General features: G+C 30.4%; 1 protein-coding gene across 1 annotated transcript in view; it reads left to right on the top strand.

Moving 5' to 3' along the window:
- The window catches only part of LOC136989533 (probable phospholipid-transporting ATPase IIA), a 59,927-nt gene extending 56,167 nt beyond the window's left edge, over positions 1–3,760 (top strand). Inside the window, exons 22-24 of the mRNA XM_067287732.1 lie at positions 557–665; positions 1,487–1,748; positions 1,829–3,760. Coding sequence (XP_067143833.1) covers positions 557–665; positions 1,487–1,748; positions 1,829–1,962 — 505 coding nt within the window. The 3' untranslated portion in view covers positions 1,963–3,760. The remainder of the gene's footprint in view (positions 1–556; positions 666–1,486; positions 1,749–1,828) is intronic.
- The last annotated feature ends 10,482 nt before the right edge of the window (positions 3,761–14,242 follow it).

The following is a 14,242-nucleotide window of genomic DNA, read 5'->3' as shown; positions in this document are numbered from 1 at the left end:
TTATTAAAAAAAATTAACATTACATATGAATAAAAATACATGGTAAGGTTACTACTTACAGACATCTTAACTACAGTAATCTTTTATCTGCAGCTAATTCTATGGAGATTGTTTAATTCTGCCAAAATTAACAAAGATATTAGCTTCTAGTAGATTTATTTTATTAAAAAATATTTGTTAATGTATGTCTTATTTAAGTATTAATGGTGCAATCTTAATTATTACAAGATATTTTACTGTTACTGGCAAATAGAAAAGAATTTTAATTACTTGATAAACTGTTGTTATAAACAGAACATTAGAAATTAATAATATAGAATAAATTCATACATAGTCACCTCAAGATGATGATAAGAAATATATTCTAATCTTTGTTTAATTGTTGTTATAACATTTTATCAGGAATCATTTTAAATATTTGTTGTAAGGTGGCATCTATTGTTTTTGTGACATGCCTGTAATAGAATAAATTAATCTGCTGTAATTGTAAACATTTATAATGTTAAAATTTACTGAAAAGAAAAACGAAAATACCTAAATACTTTCTTTTTTACAGTTATGCAACTGTTTACACAATGTTTCCAGTCTTTTCATTAGTATTAGATAAAGATGTTTCTCCTCAGATAGCAATCATGTATCCGGAATTGTACAAAGAGTTGACCAAGGTAATTATTTTATCAATATTCATAGTAAGATAGAGTAATAAAAGAATTTTTTTTAGCTGATATAAAGCTACAAATGTTTAACCATTCTTATTAACTTTGTAATAACATAACATGAAATATCTACAAACTATAAAAAGCATAACTATATGTGAATTAATTAAAATTTGTATTTTTATGATATTCTGTATCAAATGAAGGGTCAATTTCAAACTGTTAAGATACCTTGTTAAACTTTCTCTAACAAGAAACTGATTTTAATATTGGAGGTTCATTGTTAATGTCCCATTACAATTTAATGCTTAGAGGTTAATGATAATATTTTTATTAATATTCAATTTAACAATAAAGAGAATTGCTATGTTAAACAGCAATTGAAGAAGTTGTTTGTCATCTCTCAAAAAAAAAAAAAGATCAATATTGTGGCTTTGATTTTCAGTATAGAATCAAATTATAAAGACGACAATAAAAATACATAAATATAAGTATATAGAATTTGAATCTGCTAGACATGGGCATCTGTAGAAAATTTTCCAGGGGGTTGCAAAGTTTGGAGACAAATTAAATAAATTTATTGATGATCCCAAAATAAATACAGGTACATTATGGAATCAATACAGAAAGATAGACAAAGTGTATCCCACAGTCAAGATAGTGAGGTTACATATCTCAGTCACTTTTATAATTTGTGGAAGTTTTTTACTTGATCCTAGGAAGGGCCTATTTGCCTCGACTATGGATGCCCATGCTACTAGATACAAATAAGTAACATATATTTCAATTGATTTGTTTTTAATTCTTAGAGTATTTAATTTCTTTTCAAGGGTCGTTCATTATCCTTCAAAACATTCTTCATCTGGGTGTTAATCAGTATTTATCAAGGTGCTATAATCATGTACGGTGCTTTGCTATTATTTGAAGACGAATTTATCCACATTGTCAGCATTAGTTTTACCTCACTCATCCTGACCGAATTGTTAATGGTTGCTCTCACCATCAGAATGTGGCACTGGTTAATGATTGTGGCAGAATTTTTCAGTCTTTCAATATACATTCTTTCGCTCGTACTGTTGCCGGAATTTTTTGGTAAGTTTTTACAGCTTTTTAAAAAATTATTACCGAAATAAGATCAGTCCAAAAGTTACAGAAAATGTTTTAATTTTCAGATACACAATTTATTCAGACTTGGACGTTTTTATGGAAAGTGATGGTTATAACACTAGTTAGTTGTTTGCCATTATATATATTAAAATACCTGCACAGGAAAGTAGCACCACCCAGCTATTCTAAACTAACATAAAATGGGAGATGTACAAATAAGTCACCAAAAACGCTAATATTTATCTATAAAAGTAAAAATGTTACTTTTTCTATTAATTCAATTTTAGTTTTAAAAAACAGTCTTAACAGCAAGTTTCTGAACAAATATTCTTATTATTCATCACAAAAATTATCATTTTTTTTTTAAAGTAATTTTCTGTGCAGGAAATTATTGTAATTGGTATTAAATAAGGGATAGATATCCTTTTATTTGAATACGTTTTCCAGGGAGACGGCTTGAAAATAATGCAGGGAAAAGTTAGTCTTTTTATAAAAAAAGGAAAAATATATTGTCTTAAATGTGAATTTATGCAAGTATGAAAAGAATATATTTTGTTGAACATAATCTAGATTGAATTTTATTAATAGTTAATCCATAAAATAAATGATTTTTAGGGATGATATATCATATTCTCATAAATATATAGTACAAAATGCAGAGATTGTCATATACATCTGCAATGACAATAAATTCATTAAAAAACCCCACATTTTGCAAGAAAATTTTTATGATTTTCACATTACCAAAGGCAGGACACCATATAAAATAAGCCATAAACTTTTAACTACTGCTTTATTTCGTGCAATAATTACTGAGACCAAAACTATTTTATGTGACAGACTAATTCCGATAAATGTATCTATTACATATATTCTGCAATTGTTTTTGATGATTATATTATTATATCTACTATTTTCTTCTTTAATGGAGTTCCTAAAAATGCTTATTTTAATATCTGAGCTCTTTTGAGCTTTCCAGTTCGTTATCACAGATAAAATTAAAGAAACTACATGCACTCCCCTACTTATGAACAGTTTTAGGTTTGTTTTCAACTTATGGTGAAAAGTGTCCATTTGTACACTACTACTAAGTGTTAGGTTAAAAAAAAAAACTGTATTTGAAACATCTAATACACTTGGAAACTAAACATTATAAAACTATGGTAATAAATGCAAGAAATGTTGCTCTATTTCCACTGCTAGATTTACAATTAGTACTTCAAAAATATGTCCAAAAGTTTATAAAATTTGCAAACCATAACAAAAAAACACTGTTACTTCGATGCACCTGAACAGCGGCAAAGAAACATCAGAATTTGTGCAGAAACAAAAAAAATGGTTTTACACAATAGAAATAACTCCACATTAATTATTTATTACTGGCCAGAGACAGACTTTTCTTGCCAGTCATGGGATGGTGTTAAACTTCAGAATCTGCACAAAATTTCAATTTTAGACATATGGTCAAAGCGTTCATAAGTAGGGGACATCCCATATAAAATCTGCAAATATCGGATAGACGCAAAAGTATTTGGATATTAAAATAAACGTTCCGAGGAACTTCAATAAAGCAGAAAAAGTTGGAATTTAACATATATTATGATAAAGATCTCATAGCAACACAGAACAGGTTAACACAAAATTTACATTTTGGATTAACTATTGATAAATTGACACGATAGGAACGTATCGGAAATATTTTAGAGAGTTTTTCTCTAGCAGAGACCATCCCTTCCGGATGGCAAAATTTCTGTCTTATCGCAAATTTTATATATACATAAAATTCTCCTTTAATAGACTTTTCCTAATTCTGTGATAACATTGCCTTATTAACAATAGGAAATTTTTAAATCATGTACAGTGATCGTGCTTAATAATTAATAATTTTTCATAAATATTTTTAACAAAATGAAAAAATTATTTATAAGGTTTTCATCTTTTCCAGTTTGTTGTAAATTGTGAAATTTAAATAAAAATTTGTTCTTTAATAATAATAATGTCCTTGTCCAGTTATATTTAGAGTTTGAATCATAGATTTAAATTAAAGTAGTGTATGTATCCACCATCACAATTTATTAGAATATAGTGTTTAATTTACTTACTTGTTTAGCTGTGGATTAAATTCATTCTAAGAATTTGTGAAAACATTACTAATGTTTCTATAATAAATAATTGCAATTTATAGTAGTATGAATATTTGAACCTGTTCAAATAGTAAATTAAACAATTGGTACTGAACCACATTCTTATTTAGCAACAGCTGAACAAAGCTGATATGCCAATGTTGCATTTATTCATTTAATTTTTGTTTGTGCAATAGTAAATAAATAATTATATTTTACAAAATTCTTTACATCTGCTTAAGTGTTGCTAAATAGTTGTGTGTGTATGAATTAACATTGTGCTTTTAACAAAAACATTAAAAATCTCCTAAGTCAAAAATTTTGGTTTTATCCAATATAAAGTTCTAAAAATGCTATAAATACAGGGTGCTTATAAAATCTCTCTACATACTTGTGAAAAGCACAAGTGTTGCTAAACTTTTGGCTAAGGGTGTCAATGTCAATTCTGAAATAATTTACTTCTTTAAAATTCTTTAGATTTATTTTCCTTCACAAAATGCTTAGTTAAACATCGTTGTTGCATTTATTAATTTAGCAACAGATTAATGAATCTAATATAGGTTCTGTTTAACTTTTGATCACCTGTAGGAATTTATTAAAAGAATTGCCATCTACTGAATTTATTTTTAAAAAATGACTAGACAAATTCATTTTATTATGGGATTTCATATTTAATTTTCTCAAATACATTGCTGAATAATAATGAATTATTTTCATTACTACATGTCTTACTGCTAATTTATTTTTCTTTTGAGGATTACTGCATGCTGAGTTATCCCATAAAAAAAGAACTATCAGAACCAGGTTGAAAAAGTAAAACTCAGCAAAAACATCTAAATAAAGGAAACTTTTGAAAGATGTGGCATAAGAATACTGGAACCGGTTTTGACAGTAAGACTCAATTGATGAATAAAGTGTATATTACGCAGACTACAACTATAGCAAGTTTTGGATGAAGCAATACCACTGTGATAACAACAGGGTGTCCAACAATTTTTAATTTCTCCGAGATTTCTAGGATAAAAACTTGCATTTTTTCCTGACTGACTGAACTATTTTTAATTTCTGCCGCAAGTTGTTTTCAGTTTATTTGTTGTTATCAAATGACACTCGCAGTTGTAAGGCCATTCAATTCATGTATTGTTGCTTCAGAATGTGAAGAAGATTGTATATTGCTAGGTGACAATTTTATTAAAATATGGAAATTCAAATTGACACTGTCAACCTTATAACGTAAACCCAATAGTTATTTTCCAAATTATTCCAGTGAGTAAATATCACAAAATAAACAAAATAATCATACTCTTTATCATTAATGAGCAATTGCAAGAACTTCAAAAAAAGGTGGTGTTCTATAATTAATAAAGAGTATGATGACAATCGTCATCTTTTTCTTTAGCATTATCTTTATCATTTCTGCAGCCATCACCTCACAATGCTCTTTCTTGCCTTATTTCTTCCTGTTTACGAGTTACCATAGCTTCCTTGCATCTCTGGGCTGCATTTCGAGTTGCACAGATAAACTGTTCTGGTTTATCCACTTCCCCCAATCCACTAGCCAACATGACTATATCGTGTACTTTCCCATATGCTACAAAAGTCTCTTCTTTTTGGTTTTTCGTTAGCATTTTTTGTGATGGAAAGTCCATGTTCCATATGAGCATTACCGTGGGACATTATTAAAATCATCTTCACAGATATTTCAAATTCTTTTACTTCACCATATTGACATGGCAGGCTAAGCCAGAAAGAATCGAGCCTGTCATGCCATCTGGAGTAGTGTTTTTATCTCTAGAAATTAGTGGTACAGTTATTGAATTTGTATTGCTATAGCTGTAGAAACATTTATCCAGTTGTTAACTGCCAGAGTTTCTAACATAATATCTAGCAGTCTTTTGAGCTTTCTCTCTATTCCTTCCATAAGCTGGGTTTAGGCATGTCAGTGCCTAAACCCAGCTTATGGAAATTACAAATTGACCCTTGGTCAATTTGTATTTCAGTGGCAACTTTTGTAAGCAGTTTGCACAGTCTTTTTGAAATTCTAATATCTCTCCGTCAGTTAATTCCTTCTTTCTAACTTTTCTAATTGCATCTTTGTTGGTATATACAAGATTTACTATATGTAGGCTATTGCCCCGAGATTCACATCAGTTATGGAACTTGCAAGTTTTTAATTTACTAACAGCAAGTTACAATCACAGAGGATCAGAACAGACTTTCAATAAAGAATTAGTTAAAAAAAGTGTCAAGAAATTAGTACAAAGAATTAATAAATATATAGATACTGTTCAGAAAGACACTAGACAATAAAGATTGAATAAATAAATACATATTAATTGTAAATTAAAAACATATAGCATGTAAACTTAAAACTTGTTAATTTAAATAGATTTCACTATTAAAATCAATGAAATTTTGATAGATGGGTAACACTCAACTGTAGTGAAATCTGTTCAAATTACAGTTAATTGAATTTACTTCATTTAAGAGGTTTAATATGCTATAATACTGGAAATGATACTAATGTCTCTTAACATATTTTGCTTCCAAGCTCCTCATTTACACTTTGAATCTTATGTGCACTCCATTTCTTGGGTGCACATTAAAATAATTTCTTTTGGAATGATGACGATACCATATTTATTCTGTCACTATTTTGCAAAATGTCACTAAAATGAAAAAGTGACCAGTTCCAACCCTGCAAGCATTGCTGAGGTGTAGACAGATTCCACACACTATTTACTGAATAAGAGCTTTGAAACGGTGTTGCCATCAGACCTGTACAACCTCATTTTTAGTAGCTAGGGTTGTCAACTGCTTTTAGGTGAATCTCGCAAGATAATGCTTAAAAATGAGCTAATTACAATTGAAAAAGCTAGATTTTTTTCATAAAACAATTTAAAGCCATTTAATTCAAATTTTGAACTTTCTTGAAACGTTGGAGTAAATATTAGTAATTATTATACTTGAATTTAATTGACATGCATGATGTAATCTTAGATTGTCATGCATATCCTGACAGCAGAAACAATTTGAATGCACACATCATTGTTTAATACCAAATTCCCTGAGATTTCCAAGTTTCTAGGTCTATTGGACACCCCAAATAAATCCGGAAAGTAAGCATCATCACAGAAAAAGGCTTAATGTTTACTTTAGGCCTTAAAGTTCCTTCACCTACACTGCTCAAAGATGGTCTAACGTTTGGCTAAGTTATGGTGCAACAACTTTAATGCACAAATAAAGTGCAAAGCCTTTTTCTGTGATGATACTTCTTTTCCCAATTTATCATCACGATGATATTGCTTCGTTCAAAACTTCCCGTAGTTGTAGTCTGTGTAGTGTGCACTTTTTCGACAGTAAGACTGGAACCAGTATTCACATGTCAAGTGTTCTTATGCCACAACTTTCAAAAGTTTCCTTTATTTAGATGTTTTTGCTTTACTTTTCAACCTGGTTCCAACAGTTTTTTTTAATGGAATTTCAAGTATTTTTCAGTCATCAATAACTTCATAATAGAATAGTTTTCATGATAATTCTATATTCTGGTGGATATTTCTGGGTCTGAAACATTCTGAACTTGGTGTGGAATTTTTTATAAGAGTTCAGAGTGTTGAGACCGTGAGCATCTGCAGAAAATTTTCCAGGTGGGAAAAGCTTAGAGACAATTAAATTACATAAATAAATTTTTATTTTTGGGTTTTCTCTTGCAAGTAGAATGTCTTTTTGTATTCTACAAAATACAAAGTGTCCCATTGTCGAGGGTGTACACATCTCAATCACTTTTACGATACAATCAGTACTCATCATTTATGAAACTTTACTTGATTGCAGGGAGAGACATGTGTCCGTTTGACCTCTTCTGCGGAAGCCCACAGCTAAGACAATTCTGGTCGGAACTATTGATGCTTTCTTCATTTTATACCATTATGAATATGGCTTTACCTGGAATTCTTTGTGCATTTGAACTTGAACTTAAACTAAAAGAAAATGTTTGAGTTTTTATGAATAATGAAATTATAAATTTTAAACTATTTGAAACTAAAGATATTTTAAAAATTTGTACGTTCGGCATTTCCCGGCCAAAAAGGGTAAATTTTAAGATGAAAACTATATTACAAGTTTGGTTATTTTAGCCTACCCGTTGTTACATTTATCATGAAAAATCGAGATCGAACCAGGAGAAGAGTGGAGTGTCCAAATCACTTGGAAGTCTATATTTTCCTCAAGGTCCTAGAGAATAAGTAGAAAAAATTTGGTGCAGATCAACAGCGAGAGAGACACTCATCTATATATAGTGGTAAAAGAAAGGTCGAATTTGACAATTCTGATACTTTCCCTTGTTATGTATACATAACAGCTGGGAAAGTAAAATGGGACATTATAATTATTTAAAAACAGAATATTTATATAATAGTCTACTGTATTAATTGTAAGATGGCACCTACTGTAAACAAACATTTTGTCGGTATCAATCTGCTGGAGAACTTTATTGACCAATCACAATTGGAAGTGGCTAGACATGCGTTGATTAGTTAAGCCCCTTTTTCTGCATGTGTTAAAGTAGGTCTCAACAATTTTCTAAGTATTATCTTGGTAATTTTTAAAGTTATTATAGCCTACATTAACATTTTTATGTAGCCGTTTAAATATAGTTTGTCAAAAATTAATAGAGAGGTTGCGGCCGACGTTTTCACCGTAAAAACGTCGGCCGCAACCTCTCTAATATTAATAGTATATTATTAAGATTTACACAAAATATATCTATAATTGTGTAGTTGAACATACTTAGAATTTTTATCTACATAACTATTTTAATTAGATAGATATAAAACAAAAGAAATCTCTAGCAATTCTTAAAAATCATATGCAAACGTCTGAATTTATCTATGTAATATTTACATAATTAAAAATTTTTAAAAATAATTGTAGTGTAAACTTACATTATCAATCATCTGTATCAGAAGATAGTTGCTCAAAGTAATCTTTTATACTGCTTTTGTCACTACTTGTGTTCGACTGAATAATCAGTTTTTCTACGACAGTTTCCAAAATCTCATCAAGTTCTCCTTCTATAAGTTCAACACATTTTCTCCATCGTTCTTCAGTTATTTGTTCAATAGCTGCATTCATTAAAGTTTGCACATCCGACAGTTTGAATGTTGTGTTGTGACGTGCAATGCAACGTTTCATATCTGCCCATATCAATTCAATGGGATTTAAACAATGATATGTAGGTAAACATAACACATCAATACCTATTTCTTTGGTCATTTTGTCAATAATATATTTATCATATTTATGTTTACTTTCTTAACAATATCTAAAATTTCTATTTTTAACATTTTGTCATTACAACGAACCCTATTTTTTTTTTGCAACCAAGAAATTATGTCAGCTTTTTTCCAACTACAATTTGGAATCTTCTCAATTTTAGCTGAGTGACATGAAGCATTGTCCATGACAACAGCAGCATTATTTTCTAATTTTGATATTTTTCCAAACAATTTTTTGAAATTATTGCCATCCATTTCTTCGTGATAATCTTTTGTTGACTTTGATTCAAATTCATATAGACAACCATTAAGAAAACCTGTATTGCTGCCTATATGAACAAGAACTATTCGTTCTCCCTTGTCAGAAGAATTTTTCAATCCAGTAGATCGTCCAGACATAAAAGCTTTGCAATATGATGTAATTGAACAGTCCTTCCATACTTTATTCTTGGTATCCCCCACATTAATCTACATTTCGTCCAAATAATAAATATTATGGCCCAAAGAATGCATTTCTCTTATTTTTTTGTAGATATTGTCAATCAATCAATCTTTATTATTTGATATAACGGGTGTTATTACAAAGGGGTTAAAGAACATTGTTATTTTAAGTTAGATACGTGAACAAAAAAATTATATAATTTATACAGAGTTAGCATGGCAAAACTATCACCGAATAAAAGTTAGTAACAATGTGAACATCCAAAAGAATGTTGCAAGAATCAAGGTGTTTTCACATATCTGTCGCTGTTGTTCCACAAAAAGAACATTTGGAGTCATCTAAGACGTTAATTATTTTACCATTTAGGTTTATCGAAAACCTATTTAGTCTAAATTGTGCAGCAAATGACTTTACTTTATAACTCAAATTAGACAATAAATAAGGCACTGGACTCCACATTCCATTAAGAAAAATTTCACTATTCTAACTTCTTTCACTGAAATATTGAACATCTTTTAACCAATATAAGTCTCTTAGTCATTGATCACAGTCCAGAAAGAACAGACTTTCACTTAAATACATATAACTAGATGACAATCCAATATTATTTAGTAATCCTTTAGCAATAGCAGGCCATGGTTTCAAAAAGGAATTACCATTTATCTTTGAAAGTCTTGTATATGTCAATTTCCGGTAGGTCAATAAGTTTCCTTCAAAATCTAAACAATTTTATCGACAATCAAACAGCGAGGGAAAGTCTTCCCAATTCCATTCTCAATACAGGTCCTGAGACAAATCTGTTAATATGGAACACCTGCTTAAAATAAAATAACTGTATTGGTTCAAATTTGTCTACTAAAAGACCACCCCAAATGGGAAAAGCATAAAACATACTTGGTCCAATCAAATAAAATTAAAGTGTCTTCATTAAATTAATAAGTAACTTGATGAGATTGGAGATTTTAGATCTTGCAGCAAGTAATTCTTTATTTAAATGATAGGAGAATGTGCCACGTGAAGAAAAATAAATACCTAGATATTTAAAACTTGACACAATTTCCAGTTTATGATTTTCTAAACTGAAATTATCTGTTTTTTTTTAAAGTTTTCCACCTCTACGAAAAATCATAAGCTTTGTCTTTTCTGAATTAATTGATTATCTTCACAAAATCTTACTTGGAGATAAAGTCTCTCTCTAAGCGAAGAAGCCGAATTAGCCAAGAGAAGGAGATCGTCAGCATAAAGAAGACAGCATTGTCTTCTCATGTCGAAATTAACATATCATAGAACTTTGACTTCTCAGAAGTTTAGGGAGATAGTTCAAAAACAAAACAAAAAAAGGATAGGACTCGGTGGTTCTCCTTGAGGTAGCTCTCTATTGGTCTCAACACGATCGGTACAAAATGAAAAAGTTTCTATAAGATATCTAGTATTAGAAAAGAGACTCTTAAGTAAGTTGACAAAAAAGCACAGAAAGACCAATGCTCCTAAGCTTTATACCATAACAAATCACGATCGACTGTATCGAAAGCTTTCTTGAGATCAATAAAAGCAGTATATAGTTTCCCTCGTTTCCTCGAAAGTGATATTTGAATAAGACCAGTCAAAATAAACAAATTGTATTCGACATCTCTATTTTTAACAAATGCTCCTTAGAGAGGTGTAACAATATTAAACTCATTCAATTCTGGAGACGATTTGCAGTAATGGTTGAAAAACTTTTCTAAATACATTAAAGCAATTGGTCTATAATTAGTTGGCATCTGCCTCCAAAACAGGAACATTATTACCAACACTTAAATCAATACAAATTACTGTATTTGGTCCAGCAAAATACTCTTGCAAATAATTTAACCAATTCGAGGGGAGATACCATTTTCACACGGTTTCTTAATTCGAAATTTATTAACTAGTGACCAAAAATCTCTAGTATTTTTCGTCTTCAATAATAATGAGTTTATTTTAGCCAAAAATAACTTTTTCTTCGCCTTACATAGCAACTTGTAATTTTTATTTAATTTACAGTATTCGTCCAATAGATTTCTAGTTTTGTTTCTTCGAAACGTTTGTAGTATTTGGTTCTTTGATTTCTTTAAATGTAGAAACTGAGGATCAAACCATTGCTTCTCAAATGATAATAAAGAAATGTTTTTCTTAACCATCCCACGTCGTAAAGCCGAAGTCAACAAAATCTTTAATAATTCATCACAGTAACTCTGCGCATCCAGCGAAAAGGTCATTTTAATCGAGGTATATAGCGAGCTTACCAAAGACAAATAGTCATCCGATCTATCTTGTTTCCATATGTAGCGAATTTTTGGAAGTTTCAGAGTCTATACGCTATCCGTCGTAAATTCAAATGATATTGAAATTGGAAAATGATCAGAATTGAAAATATCAAGAACTCTAAAGTCCAATAATCTGTCTAGTAAATTTACATTTACAGTTATTAAATCTACAACAGATAGACCGACTGTCAAAAGAAAAGTAAATTTAGCCAGGTAGTCCGAGGCACATCGACCGTCTAAAATATACAATCCGTGTGACTTAATCAGTTGTAAAAAGCTTTTTCCTCTTTGGTTCAATATTAAGTCATTAGATCTTCAGGAATTTAAAGCATTAATGTTACTCCCAGCATAAAAATTATCTAGTTCCTCACCTATTCTAGCATTCATGTCTCCCAAAATAACTATATCATCCTCAGAGAAATTCATCAAGTCTTCCATTTTTTTAATAGTACATCATAAAGATCTCAAATAAACAAGAACAATTATCAAACTTTGATTAAATGAACAAAAATTTCTCCTATAATTAAATCTAATTACTATTAGATTGTTGGAATTAAACAACATTTCTGAAGAACCTAACTTTTGGGAAACTGCAAGAATGAGACTGCCATATGGATGACCGGGACCAGTTTGTTTTCTAGCAAGTTCATATAAAAACAAATCTGGGTTCAACAAAGAAAGAACCAGTTTATAAGAGTTGGTTAACTAAGTCTCAGTTAAAGCAACTAAATCATAGTTTTGCAATAAACATATGAACTCTTGGTCATTCACTGTCAAATCCAGCGTTCCTTGACAATTCCAAGACAATATTCTCATTTCTAAAGTTTTATTTTTCTCCTTCCACTTCACCCTTTTGGCCGGATTTGTCTAAAAAAGTATCAATCTTCTGTAATTCATTCGTTTCTAAATTGAAGGTGAATTTGTCACCGTCGACCGTCAGGCAATCGGCATTCAGAAATACTTTTTTATTCAAAGATTTAGTTTCCACAAAAAAAGGCAAAAATTTCTTACGCCTTAATCTTGATCTATATGACTAATCGTCAAAGACTAATGCACGAGTATGACGGCGATGCCTGAATTTTCTTTAAATTTTTAAAAATAACTCTTTTGTCATCTTGAGTATAGAGTTTAAACAATGAGCTGAGTTCCCAATATTCAATAACTATTAATAAAAGGAATAGACTCCCTGCTTTGTCTTTTAAATAATTCAATAAAGCGATTAGCATTATTAACTATTTCTTCGCCATCACCCTCAAACTGGAAACGATAATAATATCCTTCTTTGAATCGTTGGTTAATGTTACCTTAGGTAGCCAAGATGGCGGCTCGTCTGTAATTCCAGCAAGGAAACAGTGGGGGACACATTCTAACCTAACCTAACCTATTCTAATAAATTATCATAATTATTAGCAACCAAATTATAAGAATAGGTTAGGTTAGGTTAGAACGTGCGTCCCACTGTTTCCTTGCTGGAATTACAGACGAGCCGTCATCTTGGCTACCTAAGGTAACATTAACCGAATCGTTATATACAGAGTCTATGTAATAATTCTGAAGAGAAAATTTATCCATACATACAGTTTTAAAAGACAAAAGTTCGGTAATTTCTCCTTCCAGGCGAGATAGACGTTCGTCGTACTCCTTACGTAAATTAGACAGCCAGTCAAATTTCGACGACAATTCCTCCAGTTTCGATAGAATAGTATCAAAACGTTCCTCGAGAAGACAATCTTCTGAGGTAGTTGAGAAGAAATATTCTGCGATGCAAAATAGTCCTCCAGTCGAGATGATTTCAATGTTGGTTTGCTTGGAGGTCGACACCGACCGGCAGAAGTCGAAGCTTTATTGTGAGGTGAAAAAGGTGGTGTACAAGACATTGGACCTGGGTTAAGTTTCAACTCCTCCAATAACAAGCGAAAAGAACAGAATTAAAAATGAAAGTATCACAATGGAAAAAGACATCTTCAATAATGTCAATTAATAGCAAACAATTAAATTGCAGTTCGTAACAGTAAGTCGTAGAAAAAAAACACGCCAACCCCCCTTTTTTTGTAGATATTGTCTTTGCCATAAAATGATATTGTCTCTTTCAATTAATCTACTATTTCTGTTTTGATTTGAATATTTAAAATTAAGTAATTTTAACAAATTGTATATTGTGGATCGAGTAAAGTCTGGTAAATCTGGATCATCATTAACAGCCTGTAATACCTTATCTACAGTAGGTAATTCATTTAAAAAATAAAAATGGTGTACTTTACCTCTAATGGAACATTTTGTGAACTCACCATACTTGTCAACAAGTTCAGTATGCTTACAGGTTTTCAAAGGCATTTTTAGTTTACCATTA

This window comes from Centruroides vittatus, unplaced genomic scaffold, assembly GCF_030686945.1.
Source record: "Centruroides vittatus isolate TY-2023 unplaced genomic scaffold, ASM3068694v2 scaffold_654, whole genome shotgun sequence".
Classification (NCBI taxonomy): Eukaryota; Metazoa; Arthropoda; class Arachnida; order Scorpiones; family Buthidae; genus Centruroides; species Centruroides vittatus.
This window is presented reverse-complemented; position numbering and strand designations above follow the sequence as displayed.